General features: G+C 37.3%; 3 protein-coding genes across 3 annotated transcripts in view; 2 read left to right on the plus strand and 1 right to left on the minus strand.

Moving 5' to 3' along the window:
* The first annotated feature begins 2854 nt into the window (after positions 1-2854).
* LOC135681392 (uncharacterized) lies at positions 2855-6665 on the plus strand. Its single transcript, XM_065195844.2, has one exon. The coding sequence runs from the start codon at positions 2966-2968 to the stop codon at positions 4361-4363; it is 1398 nt and encodes a 465-aa protein (XP_065051916.1). The 5' UTR covers positions 2855-2965; the 3' UTR covers positions 4364-6665.
* Positions 6666-11915: 5250 nt separating this feature from the next.
* LOC135681395 (cytoglobin-1) lies at positions 11916-20646 on the plus strand. Its single transcript, XM_065195850.2, has 3 exons — positions 11916-12371; positions 15675-15900; positions 17513-20646. Exons 1-3 carry the CDS (start codon positions 12208-12210, stop codon positions 17663-17665), a joined length of 543 nt encoding a protein of 180 aa, XP_065051922.1. The 5' UTR covers positions 11916-12207; the 3' UTR covers positions 17666-20646.
* The window catches only part of LOC135681389 (N-acetylneuraminate (7)9-O-acetyltransferase), a 32039-nt gene continuing 29190 nt past the window's right edge, over positions 20423-23271 (minus strand). The window contains exon 24 of the mRNA XM_065195839.2: positions 20423-21409. Coding sequence (XP_065051911.2) covers positions 21140-21409 — 270 coding nt within the window. The 3' untranslated portion in view covers positions 20423-21139. The remainder of the gene's footprint in view (positions 21410-23271) is intronic.

The raw sequence follows: 23271 nt of genomic DNA on the forward strand, positions 1-23271 counted from the left end.
TTTTTGCGCATGCTCAGTCGAAGCATTACGAACAGTGGCGTACCCAGGGCTGGAGTAGTGAGGGGGTCTGGAGTGAAGTCCCCAGAAAATTTTTTGAACCACGCCCTTCAAACACTCGCAAATGCGGAGAAACGCCCTTTTTGCAAAATTTTCCGCCATTAATTGATTCATGTTAACTACTCCCCCCAATGAGTTTTACATCGTTTTTGGACAAATCTGGAGGATCATATTTTAGAAAAGTGGGGGGGGGGGCTCGGACCCCCCTATTCCTCCCCTTGGGTACGCCACTGATTACGAAGTCTAGCTGGATCCGCAAAGGGACAAGTCTACTTTCTTACCAGGTATTCAACGCAACAACGAAAAAGAATCGCCCAGAAAAAGAGTGGGAAGTTTACCACACCGCAAAATATGTCTTTCAAAGTGATTTTTGAATATATTTTCCTAAAATTTGTTTTTCAAATAACTTTTGCTAGATAACAAATAACTTTTGCTAGATAATGGGATATTGTTCCTGAACAGTTTCACCACCACGGATATAGCAAGGATTTATCTGCTTTTATTACTATTTTTTAGAAACAGTGTTCGCATTTGTTGCTAGAATTTCCAGAGGAAGCTATCCTGGGGGGCGACTTATTATATTTTGCTGACAGGATGTGCACGTCTTTCCGGGTATCATTTTTAGCAATTTATTCTAAGGCCGGGTATCTGTTCAAAGGATATAATTTAAAGCCGGTTGCCTGATTTTCTTCTTTGTTTTCTATTAAAAAATAACAGCAAAGAGGCTGCCCTCCCATTGTTTTTGTGGTGTGCTGGCAACCATGGCAACTGGCATCAAAGCTTTTATTTTCCTTTGTTCTTTTTTCCAGAAATTCAAAGGCCGGGTGTCATTTTTAGCTTTTTTTTCTAAAGCCGGTTCACCAAAACAATCTTAGGAGTGCACACCCCCGTCGTTTTGGTACCGACATCATTTAGATCTATTGGGACCGACTCCTTTTGTTTGATCCTAAAAACTGACAAATTTCTGATTGTTGCTATTGATATTTGAGATTTGTTTTAGAGAGAGCCTTGTTGTTCTTCTTGCATCGCTATAACCCTGATTTCAACCCTGATTCCTTTATATTAAATCATACTTATTTACTTAGATTTACAGAAGATTTGAAAAAACCTAAAGTTAAAGATGTTTTATAGACCAAAACATTAAAGTACTGTGAAGAATAATTCTTACTCTCAAAGCAATATCTCAAACCAACCAGGACTGGCTGAATAACTTTCTTGAGCACATTCTAGGTTGCATCGCCAAATCATTTTGCAACAAGTATTTTAATAAAAGTTTTCAATAAAAACTTTCGACATATTTCTGTCAAAAATTAAGACATATTTTTTGAAATATTTGTGGCAAATCAATAAAAACATTATTAATATGAAATGGCTTTATTCATAGCTAATATAGCTAATAAGGATCAGCTTTACAAAATAATTTACAAATTTAGTCTTGAGAAAGCACAGTAAAAAGATCCATTAAAAAGGTCATAAATCTTGTAGAATATCATCATGTATAAAATTGTGAAGTTACGTATGTGTCAACAGTGTGTCAACTATGATGTGCCAATAACGTTTTTGTTGATATTACTTATGTTGATATTAAACAGCTTTTAGCATTCAAAATAAAATAAAATGCAAAACAATTAATATTTAAGTTTGTTATATTCAACTTGTAGTTGCATTGGTAAGGTCCATTTTCTCTAATGAAATTTTGTTTAAATGTCTTTGACTTAAAAAACCGGTGGGAGTTATGTTGAAAAAGACTTAAACTAATGCAACACATTTGCAAAGAAATACAATCTTGCACCAAGCAAGATCTTTCCATCTGTCTGGAATAAAGCTTGACGATAAAGATAAGGTCATATTGAAATGCTTTTTCCTTAAAGAACTGTTTATCATTCCCCAATAACCAGCTAAGCTTTTTAATGCTTTGGTTTAAGTTTCTGTTACGTTTTACTCATGCTTGTGAATTTCAAGATAACTGCTTTTTCTCTTTGAAAAAGCCACAGCATTTGATAATAGATAATAAGCCACAACTTGAGAAGGAATAATAAAAACAAGATATGCAAAATGTTTAATGTCTTGAAATGTTTCTAAAGTTATGTAAGTCAAATGACATGTTTCTAGGAATTCAGATGAGTATATAAAAAAAGTTCAAATGACAGAAAAAACCAACTAAATCGAGGCAAAGTTGAGGTTTTGAAAGTTAATATTCATCAGGAGAATGGAAGAACTTCAACTTGAGGTGTTTCAGACAAATTTCGTTTGGATATTATAATATTGAACCAAAAGAACAAAAGAAAAGGAGGAAAGTCTTTGGTTGGAGAAACTAGATATTCAAGCTTATTGTCTCTCTAGATATCGTTTATGCTAAATGTCCCACTGAGAAGAAATCCAAGTCCCTAAGAATAATAGTTGCCTCTGAAAATGTTGTGGAATAGCATATCGTGTTGCCTGCATTGTTTAAAAGTTGACATAATGGCGCAATTGTAAACAGCGCTCGCCATCACACGAAAGCGATTTGTTCTTTTTCATGCCAACTCTTGTAATTTTTCTTTACGTTTTCTGCAAATTGTTTGCTACATGTTTCTAAATATCTGCCCAGCAGGTTATCCAGCAAAAATCTAGTGCAAAAATTCGAAATTAATTAGTGCTGTTAATATTGGATTACATCACAGGTATTCTGTTGCCTCTCCTAGACACTTAAAAGCAAGTGGACAGTGTTTACAGGTCGCATTGAACAAAAATAGTGACTTCACTGGGCAGGCATGCAGCTGAATGCTGCGCTGGCAAAGCGTGAAGATGCTCACTGAACCTTCACAAACAAGTTGCACTGGTTGAAGCCTTGAATTTTTGGAAAGAATAGGAGAGCGAAAGAACGGATACATAAGAATTAGCATCCAATCTTTATTCAAATGGATGTATGTGCAGAGAGGGAGTCTCCGCACATCGCCATACAATGGAAGAAATGCTAGAGACTCCCTTCTACCACCAAGATGATATTCTATCAAGATCAATACCACCATCTATACTTTATGACAAAAACTCTCTGGATTTGAACTTGCAGTCCTGTGTGGACCTAGCAGGGCGCCCGAAGCATGGAGATAATGACCAAAGCCCGGGACAGGCACAAAATTCAATGGATTCGCCAAATCTTGATTTCCTCAAGCTTGGTTCACCTGATTTGGAAAGGATGTTTATGAGTTTTCAGGGCAATGTATCTTCTTCCCCAAGCGAAGATTCTAATGCGGCTTTTACACTGCCCAGCGACCAACTCACGGGGCCAAACGACAACAGCTTTGCAGAAGCATTGCAGCAACTACATGACCAACAGGAAAACATTTTGATAGAAAAGCACACAACGAATAAAACAGTTGGAGGGAAAAGCTCGCATGCTAATGTCCATGTCTTAAATGTAACGCCCGCTGTAGCGGAACGGAAGCAGTCTTCAGCACGACAAAAACGCCACCGTTCGGAGGAAGATGTTTTTGTTGTAAGCAACGCCAGCAGTAATAATACTAATAACAACGACATCGCATGCATCAACAACAACAATGGCACCAATGCTATTAATAATTTGCAAAGAAATATTGGGCACGTTGATTCACATATAGCTTCAAATAATGTAAGCTGCGCTCAGCAACAAGTACCTGCGAGGGCGCAGATGTCTTTAGGGCTTCAAGTTCCATCTAATCATGGAATTGTCAGTATGAATAATCACGTGATGCCCCAAGAGCAGTTTATTATAAACAATATGGCAGTTCTTGGAAATGCCAACCACCACATGATGCCGTCACAAATGCAGCAAGAAATTGCCTTTTTAAACCATGCAATGGGCTATATTCCAGAGCGCGATGGCATACCGCAAGCTTTAATTGAACATGTCACTATGGCAGATCCGTCAATGCAGTTCAGGCATCTCCAAGGTAGGTTCCAAGAAAACACTTATGTGGAGCCTGGGTTCCAAGAACGTTCGCAAATGCAGGTCAATGGGATAGAAAACATGCAAATGTTAGGCCATATGGACGAGCAGACTAAGATCTTTCTAGAAAATAACCCCCACTATCAACCAATTGACCTTGAACTTCAAGAGCTAGTAAAAAGAGAACGAAAGAAACTACGTAACAGGGTAGCGTCATCCAAATGCAGGAAGAGGAAGCTCGAGCGAGAGGCGAGACTAGATCAACGGGTAAAGGAGCTCAAAGAGAAGAATATTGAACTAGGAGCAGTGGCCAACGCGCTCAAGCAGCAAGTTTGCGACTTAAAACAGCGTGTAATGGATCATGTGAGCGAAGGCTGTCAGATCGTTTTAGCAACGTAGCGCGTGAGAAGATTAGAATGTTTAATTCAAGAGGTGGGTGTGGGCGCGTTAAAGAATGGGCGCGTTAAAGAATGGGCGCGTTCAGGACAAGGGCACTTGGAGGTCGAGCTTATCGCTCTTACAAAACCATAATGGGACTTGCAAATGTGAGCAAAAGAGCGTGGCGAATATATATACAAATTTTTCTTGTTGTAGACAAATCTTAGACTTCTCAATGTCAAACTTAACTAGGAAGAAACGCTTCTTTGTAAAGTACGGTGTTTCTTGATGATTTTAGATAAAGTAGATCGATCATTGTTTTTCATCTAACTGTTCTCGATAAGCCTTGTAAATTTGAGCTGGTCCATCAAAAACTACTTTCAAAGGCACAGCATTATAATTCTTAAAAAAATCGTCTATGAGGATAGATATTTTTGTTGCAATAAAAACGATTTTTTCTTTATGTTGTTCATTATTATGTTTAATTTTAAATATCTCAAATATGGTGGCCCCGTAAACCAACGAGCTTGGTTAAAACATTGCCTTCTTCTCCTAACTAAGAGCCTAAATGTAAAGCGCGATGGCCACAATTTGATACAGTGGTTGCCGACATGTTTTTTTTCTAAATTTTGCAAACTCCGATGTTAGTTTGACAGCAGCTGTACAGCCAACAAATCAACGTTAGCAAATCTGGTTTTCGACAACTAACAATACAACTTGATAAGAAAGCTCTTGCTCAGTCTATTATATGGCAAGGCTATCAGTTTTTTTCCAGAAAGGCATGGTCCAGGAAACATCAGTTCGCACATCATCAATGCACTCATCTCGGTCTTGGAAGTCTCAGTTCGTATTTTATCAATGCGGCTAAAATCACAAACAAGAGAAATTGCTCAAGGAGATCATTTTTAAGTTCTTCGGGGCCTTGTGTTCCTTATCTTGGGAGCCGATTGCATTTGTCGGGGCCTAATCTTTTTTATCACTGGTAAAGTATCCTGTTGGCTTCAGTTCTAGAGACATGAAAAACAATTATGTTATTTCCATGCATCCTGACCTATTTATTATTCTTTAAAGCTGTACATCATAAGGAGAATTGGACCGAGACATGAATCTTGTGGCACACGTACGCTTTTACCGGAAGTCATAGCTCATAACCGCTTGTATCAAAAGAGTTCTTTAGATCAAAAGTCAGCATACCAGAATGCAGATTTTCAGTGCTGGCTACTGATTTGTGCGAAGGATTCTATTTCGGTCTGGGTATTTATCTCTGAATCTGCATATATTGGGAAGAAAGGAAAGTAACAAATAAACACATGTCGAAGTCACAAGCAACGATGCAGCTCAGATCACCTTTCACAGAGAGAGAATTTACGAAAATCCTCCTTTATCTTTTCTTTACTTATCTTGAAATCGGGTCTTGAAGTAGTGGTTGATAGAGTTAAACAAACAGAGCAATTTTGTGTTAGCAGTTTTAAATTGCAATAACAGGATCTATGGATAAATTTGTAAGAAATATAAGAGTATGTTATGATGAATGTATCGCGAACTTTGAGCAATCTTTGAATAAAGATCAACCTTCAACCTATTACCTTCTGCGATCACAAACAATAAACATTTGTTAAAATAGAAGTTTAGGAAACCATGGACAATGGCATGTTTTCAATGAAACTTGAAAAGACTTACTTGAGATAATACTTCTCAAATAGACAAACCTGCCTAAAAAACATTTTCAAACGTTATCATACATTTCAAACATTCACAAATGCATGCGTTACAACAAGACTGCACCTATCTTTAGTCGTTGTTAAACAAAGTTTCAATCTTGGCCTAATGAAAAGATCAAGGGTTGAAACATTTATGCTAATTCTGCTGTGCTAATTTGTTGACCAGTGAGGCAAGAAGGAAAAGATAAGTGGCAAAGCAATGATTTCATAAAAACCTACGCAAACATTTTTGGACTATGATCATATGATGACAAAAAGAACACCACAAAACACCTCTTACTGTTCAATATTAGGCAGATCTGCTACAGATTGCCTGAGATATGATCGATAAAAGAGTCGAGTTTTTGTTGGTGGATTACTAAATATTTTGGCTTCTTTATATGTTTTGATATCTAAAGAAATCTGTAACATTCAATTGACTTGCACTCTACGTGGTATTTCAATGTGCTACATTGGCTTATATTTGGTTAAATTCATATTCTAAAAATTGCGCAATTAGGAATGGTTCACCAGATTATGTTTTTAGCACTCCTTAAGAAATTGATGCTGGCCATGCCACTGAATTTAGCGAAATTGCTGAAGAATGAGAAACACTTTTGAAATATGAAAGGATGAAATGATATCAGATGCAGTTGCCTGATGGTCGCGTTAAGCCTGAAACTAGGAGAAGGAACTTAGAACCGTCCTATTCCACACAACATAAGCGTGTAAACCTCTGACAATACGGCATCGAGCACTTTATGAAAGACAGGTAAATAGTAATTTTCATAAACATGAGCTACATATAGATTGCTAGGCAAATGGGCTGAAGCCACGGGGTCAGCGGGGGCAGCAGTGCGGGGGCAACACGGGGTTAACAAAATGCCGTTTTCAAGAAATTGATTTCCGAGCAATATTAGTTTATATAAATAATTTTAATGCTGATAAAACCTAGGCTTCAAGCATCTCTTGATACCTCCATGCAAGAGAAAAGTCAATATTTTCCATTTTGATGGAAACTGAAAACCGACTTGCAAAGCAATTTGACCAACAAAATTATTTTCGTTGATAAGTTCTCTTTAACTTTCATGATCATGCTGAACAGATTTCAGATTGCTACCAACGTTGGCTCGCGTATGCTCGATAGATCAGTCAAGGCATCAATGATGTCTTAAATTCAAGCAAAGGCGTAGGAACTAGGGGGCATACTGGGCACGTACCCCCTTTTTCCAAAATTCAGTTTACCTGCCCCTTTGCAGGTAACCCAGTTGCTCTTTTTGCCAACTGTATAACCAAAAAGTGCCCTTGGATTGCTTAGTTGCTATACGAAATGAGCAAAGGGGTGACCTTTCTGAGCCAGCCAAAATCTAAAGTGTTTCTTTTCGTTCTGCTTTTAAAAACACCAAAATACAAGCTCATAACAAGGGTTACCGAAAGGTGGTGGTAATGGAAAATTGGCCATGGGCCTTGAGGTTTAGGGCGCTCCTAAGATTTCCAGTTTGTGAAAGCAATTAGTAGGACATAACAAAATTGTGCAATTTTTTAAACGATTGCAAGAAGGTGACTGCAAAAAAATTTCTGAAATGAATTTTTAGATAGTCGAAAGGGCATGGTGGCCAAAATTTTTTCTGCTCGCTTCGCTCGCAAGAGGTTTCACTTTCAGTTCTGCCGCAAGGCCTCTGAAACTTATCCGCGGCACTACACACAAACTAAGCCAGAAAATGATATATATATAATTTTAACCAGGGTTTATGTAACAGCCTCTTTAACAAAAGTAGAATGCTATGATTCCTTCTGCTCTCAAGATCTTTGTCAAACAGATTGAGCCAATCATGGAACTTAGTTCAAAATGAAATAAGTACTCCCTAACTTCACAAAAATTAAAGAAAAAGTTTCAGAATTGTCATCTTTCGATACTTGTGGTCTTTACAAGAAATACGTATGCAACATCAGTTATATTTGATTCAATTATATTTAGCGTTGGTAATTTAGATTAGTTGGCTTTATTTTTCTTGAATAGCTGCGGATTGTATCAACATTAAGAAAAAACAGTAAGTTCAGATGAGTTATATCCAAAAGTTATATCAGGCCATGTAGATGGTCATCAGAACAAAATTTTGTTTTAATATGAAGTAAAGTTAAGTCCAGTCTCCCTTGATTGTTGATGTTGGGGTGAAAGGAATTTCGAGAATGACGTTTGACTGTAGCCTTGATTCAAAGTATTTTTATGAATGTTGCCTTCATTTCCGAGAGTCTTTAGGGCGTAGTAACGCAAAATTTCCCCAGGGGCCACGCACCCAGAACACCGACCCGTTCTCCCTTGACAGGCCTTTCACCTACAACCAGGCTTAGTCACTGGCTAAACGACGGTTCGCGATCTGTTTCATCAGCAAACTTCGACACCCCAAGGTGTCCTTTCTGCCGTTCCTGCCCCCGCCGCATCACGAAGCTTCCGGCGCCTCTGTTGCTAGGAAAACTTCCATTCTGATTTATGTTTATGTAGCAAGATTCTCAATTTAATATAAGAAGCAAATGCAGAATTACAAGCAAATCAGGTAATTGCAAAAACCTAATATTCCAAAGAAAGGAAGGAAAGTAGGCCGTTCACATCCCATTTACATTAGTATCCCAAGGTCTGTATTGTTTATCGGTGGAAATATTCACTCTTAAAATCTTGATATACGCAAAAATCTCGTACTACGAGCTATGACTTGATTGAAGAGCGACACGGTTTGTGTAAGCATTTTTACTGTCTCTTGGTAAACGACAATCTGGGTAGATATTTCTGCCCTATCCAGAATGACTTCGTGCCTGTTAATGTCGTATGATCATATCTACATACATTTAAGCTGCAGGTATTCAGAGATTAGATTTGATAAGAACTGATTAATCATGTTTTTATCAGCATATCATAATTTCTTTAGAAAAATGCAGAAAGACGATGCTTACAGTTAACAAGAAAAACCAGATGTTGCTTGCAACGTTTTGCAAAGGCTTCTTGTGTTTGGAGCTGTACGAATTTCAGGAGGGATCAAATTCCAAATTTTAATGCATATATTGAAATAAATTTTTTCACATACTTGGTTCTTGCTCTGGGGAAAAGAATTCACCTGATTTTTTTTTGTCGAGTAATCGGGCTTGAACTTTGTGTTTCCTGTTGAGCTATTAGAAGAAATCTGAAAATGGTATCTTTTTTCCTTTTGAAATATCAAACTTGAATTTTGCACATTCTATCTTGTACAAACCCAGTAGGTTGAGGGTATTCAGATAGGGGATCTAGGGACTAGGCTTGGCCCCACCCCAGTTAACCAGGGTTTAGTTAATGTAGGGGAAAGATGAATGCATCATAGAAAGAAGCACTTGCCTTTCGTTGGATGTCTTGTGACTCAAAGGAATGAATAGATGTTGTTGCAGAAATAACTTTTAGTACAGAATAGCATGTTGATTGGTCAATTCACAGGGCTGTCACCAGTGATTGGCTTTTTCAGACAATAGCCAATCAAATTGGTAAAAAGTTACGTTATTTCAAAATTTTGGTATTTCACTTTCAAAGAAGCTTCGTACCCCGGGGGATGAAGAAATAGCGCTGTTCCGTGCTTCCCTAAAATGAATATTTTGCAATGTTTTGAGCATTATTACACAAAAAAGACTCATTGGCGATTATCACAATACGTTTATGTCTCCACTGCTCGATTAGCGAGAAGCCAGTTGACTTTGTCGCCTTTATCGTGTTAATCGCGCAGTGGAAACCAGGCTTTATAGTTGGCGTTTCTTTTACGTCAAATTTCTAGGCCATCTGGCGAAACGCTAAAATTGCTAAATAGGGATGATATTATTTACCCATATGGTCGAAATAGTATCAAATTCACAGCACTTTTGCATAGATCTACCACTGCACAGAGCTAAAGTGATAATTTTTTTGCGATTGTGTGAATTCACGTGGGATCACCTCTCAACAAGAACTGACTGGGATTGAAAATAAATGCAAGCAAAGAGAAAAGGCTATACCGTGAGCTGATATCAAAACCGAATCTCTTCCAATATTAGTACGCTTCAGGCCGACTCTTCAATTGCTTAGCGACCTGGAGTCCCCTAAACCCCCATATTTTCGTGTCAACTATACCAAACTTCTGGAATTGCTGGAAGAAACGATATCTTCTTTTAAAGAAACATCTTTTCTAGGTACAACCGTGCCTGCGGTAACAAAACCGTTTATCCTTGTGCTGCCAAACGGTTGTGCGCGTATAGCGGCTTGATCAGTTCAGTTTCATTGATAAATATACCTAAATACATTTCATATAAGTACAAACCGAACTTAGGATAAAATAAGACAGAATGAACACAACAATACAATAGTTTATTTACACATGCCATCTAATAAATGGACAAAAGGGGAATACGTATCCACTGTGCCCCCCCCCCCCCACGGTACCTACGCCTTTGCTTGAATTTAAGCCATCATTGATGCCTTGACTGATATATCACCTATTTAATGGACCCACAAAATCATACCCGAACAACATTAATGCAAAATGAAGCAACAAAATTGTAACAAGAATTGCCAAATTTATAATGGCATCGAATCCGGGAGTCAGTTGCGAAATACGCTTTCAAACTTTCTGTCCAAAGACGAACAGAAAAACTTGTAGCGGACTGTTTATGACTTTTCAACTTTCAATGACACACTTTGATGAAATTTAATCACGTCATCAAGACGATTGCAGAAGTTCTAAAGACAGTTTTCACTCTTTATTTAATTATCCTATCCCCCTTTAAGTTTACAGGTCTTTATCTTATGAAAATTATTCATACCTGTATAGCTACTGTTGTGTCCTGCCGTAAGATTTTGCGTCTACAACCATAATTTTTGTGTATAAAACGGTAATTAAATTATAAAAGAATGCTGCATCTTTTGTCATTCGTTATTAAGTTGTTTCAAAACAAATGCAAACTGAAAATTTAATGTCAATAATAAAAACAATTGACTCAGTATGAACACTTCATAATGAAAGCAGTACAGTTTACAAACATTTACTGAAGGGAACTACCAATGAAAACTTCAATCTGTTTAGAAAATTTCATAAAAATTACGATTACAAACATCAATATTTTCAGTTTCAAATATCAAAGCACGCTCTTGTGAATATAAATATGGCGCGCTCGAAATATTTCATCTTGTTTACAAAAAACACATTGACAGGTATGATTAATATTTTACCGACCTTACAAAGGCGAATTTCACATCGCTGGTGAAGAAATCGAGGTATCCGCAGTTTTGATCGAGGCACCCAGGCTATTATTATTTATTTCAGTGCTGAAAAGTTTCTAAAAAATTAATTAAACATAAAATGCTAGGGATTCATTAAAACAAAACGTAACACTAGATAACATGAAACAGGACATCTGATAATTCACAAGGATTGGATTTTTTTATGAAGCGAGGTTTTTTTTCTTACAGAAGGGAAACTTCATTCATAAATATTCGACAATTCTGCCAGCGCACATGCGAATGTAAACGAGGCTACCCAAGTTGGCCATCGGGCAAGCTCACTCATAGCAAATTTGTTATGCAAATTGCGAAGGATGCCCTTTCTCGCGGATTGCAGCTTACCAGCTGTTTTTTGCAGCCAAAGTATGGCCACATCGTTTGTCTGACATTCTTTCCCTAAATCAAGGTTAACCAGATGAGAACTCCGCGCTTTGAAAAAAAGCAAAGGGCCGAGGAGAGTTTCACTTCAGCCCTTCCTCTATTCTGTGGCGGAATTTAAAAACCAAGCTTATTACAATGTCGTATTCTTCTTCCCTCCAGTGATTCGGAAAGCGTCCAACCGAACAGCTTCCATTGATCTAAACAAATGATGGGTTCCCCATCTACTCCTACAATAAGCTGAGTGTAATCTTTTCATCTGCGACTGTTTAGTTGAAGCCACTAAGTCTAAAGAATATTTGGGAGAGTTGGTTTGCCCAGTGCGTGAAAAAATGGGAGCCTCTGGACCGAGGCGTGATATATATTTTATTTATACGAAGCCTCGTGACTAGCGTACATCTGCTTGTAAACACGCTCTTTCTCACAAATCCGTGAATCTCGCAGCAGTTCAGTATGTGATCAAGTTTTAGTCGGACAGCAAAGCAAAGTCGCTGCTTGCAACTGGCTAAAAGGAAGCCATGGGCATAGCTGTGTCGAGAGCGACCGTAGCTCGCAAGAAAATGAAGCAAAAAATCGAGCCGATAACATTTCCCATTTCTGTTTACGATAAATACTTGCTGAAGTCTAGCTGGAGGCAGCTCGAGGCAAAGCAAGTTGAATTCGGTGTTGGACTCTTTCAAAGGTAATTTCTTTCTTCTTTTTTAAGGACAACGTGAATATTTTTAAGTTTTACATTTACTAGAGAAACGCATGCTTTAAAGGGCTAACGTTTACGGCAATAAGTCAGCACTAACTAAAAACAAACCTTTGTTATGCAGCTTTTTAGCATAACACTCATCAGGCGTTAAACTCTCAAACTGTAAAATAACAGAAGTCTGCCTTACAATATAATGAAAGACTTCTTTGACCTTTAAGCGCCTAGTTATTTTGAACTAAAAGTAGATTTCACATAGGTATTTGCAAGCTACTGGATTTGCACTGAATTGCTTTCTTGTATTTTTGTCAATAAAATTCATTTAAAAACGAGCAGGGTTGAATGAAGTAAAAACCTCTTTTTTGACTCTTTTTATTTTGGAATTTTTCATTCATTCACAAATGTTACGTTTTTGAAATCACTGCTGGAGCCATACTTATCACTTAAGATGACTCAAACTATTGTCGAATGAGCAATGTTGAAATTATTTTTGTCATTGGTAAGCGATTAAATTCGTTTGTTAATTTGTAATTATGTTAACTTGTAAATATAGTAATTGTGTTGGCGATGGGCCATTTCGGCCTACAAGCCTTATTGCAAAAATTTCATTCGAATGAATTAACCTCGCGTCTTTCTGTCAAACAATATGTAAAAATATTATTGAAATAATTTCAATAGCTCATTTGAGTAAAGGTTCAAGCATGGAGAGGCAAAGGAAGTTTCCATGCATAATCTACTGTCACCTATTTCGCGTTGAATGGTATCAAATATTCATTTTTCGGCTCCAAGTCCACGTGCATGAGTTGAATGGGCCAAGGAAATCCAACTCAACGAAAAATAGGAAGCAGAAAAATCTGTACGCAGGCCAGATCAGAGAGCAACCAGGACACCGTGATCGGTACATATTCATGGTTTCCGGCAAATTTTTTAATTACGCTCATCATCCGTTCCTTATATAAATAAGAAAATAAGGCTATCAATAGGTGCTATGCTATCAACTTTCGTCAGAATTAATAAGATTGTCACGGCCAGTGCAAGAAGCATATGCTCTTTGTCGCGGACACTTTATTAGGTTTCACATCATGAGCAGCAGAGTACGACGAACTGTTCAGTTTACGTTCGAATTTCTACTGCCTGGTTATTTTACATCTTCCTTGAGTCGTTCAAAAACGAAGATAGGTCTTTCAAAAACATCCCACTTTAGGCCAACGACTGTTAAATCAATTTCACTTCCCCTTAAAAGTTCAAATAACCAGGCGTTTATTACTAAAGTACATTATTGACACAAATAAAGAAGTTAATTCGAACAAATAGTAACTTAAGGCAACAAACTGAAAAATGACAAGTGTAGTATGGTTTCGGCTTCGATTGTTACTTTTAACAACACCATTTGCACACCATTGGCATAAACAATGATTAAAAAGACAAGAGTTCAAAACAAGAACGGCCTGATGATAGCGTGAGATAAAACGTGTTATCTGCAATGACCTCGTTAGCAAAGAAGAGTTTCTCACAAACACATCAGGGATCAATAGGAGAGGTTTAGGAAAGCCAATAGTCTCAAATCTTCTGCATTCCTTGGATATCAAGCTTTTTAAAGTAACGATTTCCATAAGAAGAAAAAGTGCAGGAGAAGAAACCTGAGGAAATCCTAGCTGTCTTGTTTACGCATTTTGTAGTTTTCTCATAATTCAAAATCCTTTTCTTGCTTTGTCTTATATTGCAATGATGACTGCATACATTCTTGGTTTCCAAAGACACTAAGTAAAGTGAAAGTAATATAACGTCTTCAAACAACTGAAATTTTTGGGAAGTAGGCTTGTAGTATTTTCCAATGAAAATATTATGCAACAAATTGTTCTCTCTTATGTGTAACAGCATCTGAATAGCAGCACTGATATTTGCCGCTTTCCGCGCTGAAAATTACCGTAGGCGTGAGCTGTGTTGAAGAAAGTCATGTTTTGGACAGATGTTGAAAATTCAAAGAGTTTTGATGAAATTTTGTCAAAGGAATATTCTCCTCCGAGAATTTGGAGGCAAAGCTTGTCGCAAACAAAAGTAGGAGGAGAGTGAAAAATTCCTTTTTGGCGATGATTTTTTATATCCCGTGACTGGGTATGCATCACAACAGCGGTCAAGTGCTAAATGCCCCTTCAAGTATGGAATGAACAAACTCCTTGAGAGTTTAAAAGAAGAAACAGCCTTCAAAATGACTGATTTGTAATATGGTAGAAAGGAGATGACTGAATTTGGTATAGAGAACTGGCGCTAGTGTTCTTAAAGTTTTGACAGTACATATTACAGTAAAATATCACAAAGAAGAATCACATATCCTATCATATATTAGGAAATATTCTCTACAATTTTGGACTAATTCTTTAAAGCAGAGAAGAAGTGATGATAAATGCCCTCACATTTAAAAAAAGCAGCATTCGATTTTCGAAACTCTTGGGATTATAGGACAGAAGGATCGGTAGTTTCAATTTAAGATCATTAACTTCAAAAGCTACAGGAAATTTCATAGCAAAGCTGAAATATTGAAAAAGTGTAGCAATTTAAACTCCTTAACAGCTTGATATGGACGTATTGTTGAAGTAAAGCTGATCAAGAGGATTAACCTTTGCAACTGATGCTCTAGGAGCCAGGGTAATCAAAAGAAGGCATAGGGGGCAAAAGAAGGTGATCAAAAGAAGGCATAGGGGGCAAAAGAAGGTGATCAAAAGAAGGCATAGGGGGCAAAAGAAGGTGATCAAAAGAAGGCAAAAGAACGCCAATTAGCTATATATTCATCGCTGTTTTTGACGTTGGCTGGCCCGCACCGTAGGAAAGATATAAACATTAGAGGGGGGCGCCATTGTTTGAGGAACAAAAGAGATTGTTGATTGGAAACAAAGGTTTTTTCATAAATCTACAAAATTTACTAGAGAAACGCTTACGGCAATAAATCAGCACTAACTAAAAAACACACCACCAGTCACCACAAACATTCACGCTGTCCCCTCCCCAAATAACACAGGTAGTTACGGTTCTGGGCGTAGCAATGCATCATAATTTCCATTTTCATACGATTGTCAAGATTCTGTTCGAGGCAGGGCCGGACAAGGTGAGCTATACTCGATTCAACGAGACAGATTATCGACTATCAATTAGCAAAGTACCGACTATACTTTAACTAAAAAAGTTATTTTTAAGTATTGGTAATGATTGAAGACATCATAAAATATTGTGATGCATTTTTATTCATCATTTCTACCGGTCAATTTAATAATCGTTTCCTTTGATTTTCCATAGTGTCTTCTTGAAGCGCCCCGAACTGATCAACAAATTTCCTGAATTCAAAAGTATGGATGATCTAGAAGAAATGAAAAGTTGGCATTTGCTAAAAGGGCACCCAAGAAAATTGTCCTTTGCATTCAACCTTGCTATAGACTCGATTGATGACGGACTTGCTTTCATTGAAAAGATAGAGAGCATAGGATACAAACACATTGACAAAATGTCGGATAACGACATGGAGGTATGTAAGCAGTTTGCTATTTCTAACTAATTCTGATTTATTCTTCCCTTTTATAGACACCTCAAGATAAGCTTACGTTAACCAATATGAAGATAATGTGCGACAAAGGATCTTTTCATGCTCTTTAAGATTGGTTGAATCAATCTTGCTATTATCACGTTTAGTTATGCTCACACTAAGTAAATATGAATTCAGGGTTTCTCCTGGTGCCTCCTTTACTTGAAATTTCCGTTGATGACATTTTCAAAGGGACAGCAAACTATAAATACGCGGATAGCACCACAGTCTTTGCATGTGAATATATAACTTGTGTTGCCGCCCCCCCCCCCCCAAAAAAAATCTGGAGCAAATGATTTTGTTTCAGAAATTATCGTAATTTTCTTTTAAAGAAAGGAATTCATGGTAGCTGGGTTAGAACTAAACTGAGTTTTTCTGTATTATTGCAACAAACCTCAGCCACCATGTCATGGTGTCAAGTGCGAGTCGTCCATTTTTTATGACTGTGCTCAAAGAGAAAATCGCCCCAAATATCTTATGCACCAGTCACCCCTTTAATAAACCCCTTTAAAAAAGTACTACACCAATAAAGAAGTACCTTTGCATTTAATAAAGAGAGGGGCAATGACTGCACTCTTTATTACTAGAATAATATGAATTTTGCCCAGCCTCAATGTTATTAAGAAATTCTCTTTTTGAGCTCGAATATGCTTTTGTAGATATATCCTTATTTTTTATCCTATATTGCTTCAGAAAAAAGCTTTCTCTTGAATAGAAAGCACACGTTTTGAAAAAGCTGATAATTTCTGTATTGCGATTCTTTGTAGTCAACATTGCGAGAAAAGCAACTACAGAAAATATGCACTCTAAGCCAAAGATCACACTTTTCCCCCCTCTCAACCTCTGTCACTAGAGTTTTTGCATGACTCTTCCCCTACCCAATTTCTCCCAAGAAACAAGAACCTGTGTTCTTCTCAGAAACGTCGAATTGTCTATCCTAAGAGGTTTGGAATTTTGTTATACTTGGTCTGGGAGATCCATTTTTAGAAATATGATTTTAAAAATTTTCTTTCGCATCGGACCCAGCCATGGTGGTTCCTTCTACTCAAATTTTATGAAAGTCACATCCTAAGGAATAACTGTAAGTACCTTCTATAGAGCTGAAAAATTCCTAGCAAGTGTCCAATGAACTTGATTTTTGTTTTCTATGTCGTTTACCCCTCAAACTGTTTCCATAACACATATCATAAATTGCTTGTGGTGCCATGACCCCACCGCACACTTTATATTTATTTGCTCTGCTGACCCCCCCCCCCCCTAATTCGATTTACGGCCCTGTAACTTGATATATTTTAAGAAACATTATAAACGGTGAAATGGGAAATGTACAGCTGTAGATTTGTAAACAATCCTAAACAGGGCTTTAGAGAATTGTTCGCTTTGCTTACGTTGGCCTGAAATAACAGTAGTTTAGATATCAATGATATCCAAATATAAACAAGGAATTTATCGCTATTTCGGTTATTATTACAAAACCAGCTTATTAGTTGTTGATTTACAAAACAGCCAATATGTATCGCAAGTAGTGTCCTGATGCAAGAATTTGATTTTCCAGCTTATGGGGGCTGCAATTATCGAAACGGTCAGAGACTTGACACCAGCTGGATTGTGGACAAGAGACGTCGAGAAAGCATGGAAATCATTGTATAGTTACATTTGTAAATTATTCAAGGACAGCATCGAAAAGGCAAAATCTACAACCTGTTGAAACACATGTTTTCAGTACAGGTACGGGCCTAACAAACTTGGGAAAATGCTGAGCCATTTTGAGAATCTGTTGAAAGAAACAGCAATTTTTTGGCCCTTCAGTAAATGATTGTTGAGCCACAAAATCATTCATCGTTGTGTCTGAAAAACAAAAATCGCAAAAAACTCCCTTACCTAGCTATCGACTACAAAATTTAAACCCAGTGACTTCTGGTTATAGGCCTATATCTTTCCATTCCCGTAGTTTCATAAATTAACTATTCCCTCCCCCAATTAGAAAACATGCAAGGGAGATATTTGTTCCCGCTGTGTTTTCAAGATATGTTGTACAATTTGATGACTAAATTTTTTCTATTCAATATTCCCTCCACATTGTCCCCAAGGGCGCGGCCCTTGCCATTGAGATTATACCGCTGGTGTACATTTCGCTGCTTTCCTTTGTATGGGAGTTTCAATTTTAGGCATAATTCGTTTTGCTTAAACAAATCACCGGGCTTACAGATTATCTGTTTACCAAACTTTTGCTTAACAGACTTCAACCCGGGTTAAAAAAACGTGTTAAACTCGATTTGGGTAGAGATTCCATTGGAGGAATTTCTAGCACAATCGGCACGAAATTCAACGCGGGTTGATTTTTTTCCTGTAAGGGGCCACAAAGGTTGGCTGACTCGCAAAACTTTATTTTGAACAGTAAGTGGGATCCATATATCGATACCCACTACAACAACTGGCTTGCAATCGAAGACACCATTAAGCTAAATAAAAATCTCTTGAAACCAGTGGCGGCGTCAAGAGGTGGTATGCCCCCCCCCCCATTTTAGGCGAAACATGGTCTACATATTTCGTCTAAAAACGGATTAAAAAGCACTAGGTAAGGGTAGATCACATTTCCTAAGGAAATTTGACCTGATATAAATAACTGAAACGAGGCCAATAGGGCGTGGTCTCATGGGCGACACCCATTATTCTCCCACTCTGCAGTAGCTGGCGCCGCCACTGCTTGAAACTGCAATACAGTGAAACTCATTAAAGAACCTACTTTCATAAGAACTTGAACCCAAAAAGGGATATTTTATGCCACTTTCATAAACACCTTATAAACCTAAATTTCAAACAATGGTCGTATTTAAATGGTTTAGAATTCTTTAAACTTACATTTTCAGAGCAGATTTCAGTGGTGCAGTACAGTCAACATATAAATAAAAAAAATGAAGCAACAAGGCTTGAATATCTAAAAAGATGAAATTAAAGACCACGTTCGAATCAACTAGACCGTTAGGCCCCTTTTTGTTAAAGACACTGACTAGGCTAAACTGAAAAATGTAGGTTCTTCTATGCGGTTTTCTACTGTATCAATCATTCCAAGCTTATATTCCGGCCACTATTTTTCCTTATTCTTCCCCATTGCTTGATGCCTTTTTATATTATTTGTTTGCACCAAAACGACTGAGAGTCAAAAGTAAACCGTGTCGTGCCACCCACGATTCAGATTGCAGGACATTTAGACAAATATAAAGACCGACATAGTAAAATGGAAAAAATGCTAAATGAGGACAGGGAATATCAAATCTTAGTAGATCGTGGAGAGAGATCGATATATTGGGAAATATTGAAAAAGATACCAAGCAAGTAACACAGCACAAAAGAAAGGTGCATTGTAAATGTAAACGGGACGCACAGCGAAAGCTTATTTTGCATAAGGTTTTGTAAGTATGGGTAGACACACGAAAAGCTATGGTGCACGTATTACAAACTGAAATTTTATAAAAGCAACCTTGTCTATGTTTTTAAGTTGATTCAGCCTAATACAAATGCCAGTATGTCTTTCTACCGATAAAATCGCACTATTAAATGTAACGACGCAGCCTCGTTTGGGTGTCTGAGATACCAACTAATCACCACAGCAACAGGAAATGAATAAAAGAAAAATGTCAATATGATTAGTGGCTGTTAGATACTTTATTTATATTGATTAAAAAATCATCAGTGACGACAACTGCCGAGAAATACCCTTTGAATCCATTAATTTTCCAAAGCAGAACTAAGTTAAAAATTGCACTAAGAGTTATTGTAAAGAGTTCAAAAGTCCCTTCGTTAGGCACCTGCAATCGTAGAGAGCAAAGTTAACTTATCTTGTATAATCCTTGCTAATGTGACTTAAGTGCAACTACAAAGTTTGACATTAAGAAGACTTGCAGCTATAGGCATAGAGTGAAGAAGGGGAGGGGCAATCAAGCTCTAAGAAGCTCTGCCCCCTTGGACTGGTGCACTAGAGAAATAATACTTTGCAGAGTACACCTTTTTGTGTATTCACATAATGCCAGTTGATTTTAAGTGTTGTAATACAATTCAAACTGTTTGTAATTTGATAATGAAATAAAGCACACTTTTAAACCTAGAATGATATTGGCAAAAATAGCCCCTTGTTAGTTTAAGTAGTTTTCTTTGCACCCTACTCCCCCCCCCTCCGACAAAATAACACTCTATGCCTGTGCTCACAAAAGTTAACAGAGGCAGCTGGTAGGCTTTTATTAATAGAGATTTTCGTAACATTGTAAATAGCCCCTTGTTAGTTTAAGTAGTTTTCTTTGCACCCTACCCCCCAAACCCCCCTCCGACAAAATAACACTCTATGCCTGTGCTCACAAAAGTTAACAGAGGCAGCTGGTAGGCCTTTATTAATAGAGATTTTCGTAACATTGTAAATAGCAAAATTCGTAACAGTGTCCAGTAATATGTGAAACAAGAATACAAATAATGAATAAAGACACAAATCGCATTCATTTTTGTCACAATCTACAAAGTTCTAGTCACAATTCAAAATTCATATACAATTATTTAAATTCTTGAAAATCAGAGTTAGTGTAGAACCTATTTGATCCGTATTCCCTTTATCAAGCCTGCCGCGAATAATGACAAAAGCTGCCTTCTATAGCTGGGTTAAAAAAAGGGGCGTGGGTAGAAAGATCGTCATATGCCACGCCCTCTAAGAATGCAAAAATACAGATCTTATTTCACCCTTGATCATCTTTCTTTAAAACTGCACAAGCCAAAATTGATCTTGGCTTAGATAAGGAGAGGGGATGGGCGTGTCCCTGCCACTTCATGAAAATATATTTTCAAACAAGAAGAGATGGGGGAGGATTTTCGCATGAGATGTTTCAATGATATGTTATCAAATATTTTACAACAGATAATGTGCAGCATTTCCTTCTGTTCACGGGCTTAAACTGCAATGGCGACCAAAGGCAAAACTTTGTAAAAAACTGCCCACAGGCCAGTAGCTAAACAGACAATAGGGGTCAGCTGAAAATTGAAAGCAACAAAACAGAAATATATGTTATCTGTTTACATTAGTTATTAGCTTTTCTATAATATATTAGCTGTTTCAACTATTTAAATGATATTAGCAACACATGGATTAGCTATACACTACTGATGAGCCTCAAAAGAAAGGGTGCAAAAGGTTGGTCAACTAGCTTGGTAGTGGTTTTTTAGCGTGGTTTTTGTGCCACCATATGATCATTAACATGAGAATAAAAATAACCAGTCTACGTAGCATGATACGAACGTCCTTTGTAACAAGAGCATCTGAAAGTGTTTCGGAAATGTTACGCAGCTCCATGACAACGCACAGGAACACAAACGTAGTTAGCAAGGCATTCACTATCGAATGATTCGGAATGAATACTAACAGGCCCTGTGAATCCGAGGCCAGCCAAATATGGTACTGTGCCACAAACAACTGAAACGAAGATGGAGATAATATGGGTTACAGTTTCAGGGTTAAATGTTAGAAGAGACAAGGCAGAAGGAGTGCAAATAAGCAACGAGTTCAGATCAAGTGATTTAATTACTTTTTATCAGGTCTGGTTATGCCTAATTAAGGAAGATGATAATGCTTAGATAATTCAAGGTTGCAGCTGCAGGAGGGAAGCATTCGGGAAAATAAGCCAATGGAATGACACGGAGCTGCAAAGGAAAATCTTATCGTTTATTCTGTGTAAAAAGTGAGCCGAGAATTGCACTTTGATGGTGATCAAGAAAGGTGGGAGGATGCAGGAGTGTATAATGACGTGAAACAGCTCGAAACATCAGTTTTTCTAATAATCATTCGGACAAATTAAACATTAATGCTTGATTATTAGAAGAATCCTCAAAAATTATGTCCACGAAAAACACGGAGTGGCAATCATAGATAACTTTTAGGTAGTTTAAGAGGATTAATTCAGTTTGACTTTTAGAAAATTGAATATAGTAAAGAGAAGCAGACTAGTTAAAAGCAAGACACCTTTCAATCTGAGAAGCACATATCAAATCAATCACTGCAAGGTCGTTGAAATAATGAATTTAATTTCACAAACAGGATCGATTAAAAATTTTGATTAAAAATGGTGCTTTAAAATTAATGCAAACTGTGATATAATGGGATGACTGCACTCGATCATCTGTTAGGTTAATTTCGGAAAGCACAAACAAGTTTAAAGAGACAACGAGAGGCGTAACGTTTCGATATTACAGTTGAAATTAAGCTGACCGTTGAACAAAAGATTTGCGTATTCTTGTATCTTTTGAATTGTTTGACTCGATATAAACAGTGTCTTTAGCCGATAGCCGTGATTGAAAACGCCTCAAAGACTTAATATTTAATTTAGCAGCAAACAAAGCCTTGACCAACCGAAATTGGGATCCAAAGAATTGTGTGTCAAATCAAAGTCAAGCAACCAATTTAAAAAAATAAGGAAAAAATAAAGATTTTGTGGAAGAGACGATGAAAACACTCATTAGGATCTACAGACATCACACAGATTGTTTTATAGATGGGAAGTGTTCATTTCGTCTGTTACGACACAGGGCACACTCGGATCGCCACAGGGCACACAGACCAACATATCTCTGCCAATGGATTATGAAATATGAATCAATCTGATTGACAAAAAACTAAGGATAGAAGCCAATAAATGGGGAGCAATCATTATGAATCCTCATAATATCCATATATTTAAAGAAAGTTCATGTAGTTGAGATACTTTTAAAGATTTTTAGGCCACGCTTTATACCAATATCAGAAAATGCTTTTATACCAATATCAGAACAATGCGGTTGTTTTTCAAACACATTACGCATGCGGCTTATTGTGACAAGTTTGACTAACAGACAGAAATCATTCTGAAACTATATATATATATGTTTGGTGTCCGTTAAAAAACATACATCCCTTTTTTCCGTTAAAAAACATACATCCCTTTTTTCCGTTAAAAAACATACATCCTTTTTTTCCGTTAAAAAACATACATTCCTTTTTTCCTCAATAGCCTATCTTACGATATCGGGCAGGTTTAAGGAACCTCAGCCCGGCAAAGGTCCATTTATTAACGATGCATAAATAAAGATAGAATCTAAGAGAAGTTAATAACAAAGCTTATGACATAACCTTATACAGAGCTGGGGTCAACTGTGTTCTGCGATATTTTTAAAAGCGGTTGTTTGTTTGAATAACAAAGCGATATCACAAATGACGTTTTTCACACGCAAGGCAAGCAGGCAACGAGAAACTAAAGAAAAATCGAGGAAAAGCCGAGCTTCATGAATAATTATATGGGAAGA

This window comes from Rhopilema esculentum, chromosome 12 (assembly GCF_057945365.1).
Source record: "Rhopilema esculentum isolate cy_ngs chromosome 12, ASM5794536v1, whole genome shotgun sequence".
In the NCBI taxonomy this organism is placed as follows: domain Eukaryota; kingdom Metazoa; phylum Cnidaria; class Scyphozoa; order Rhizostomeae; family Rhizostomatidae; genus Rhopilema; species Rhopilema esculentum.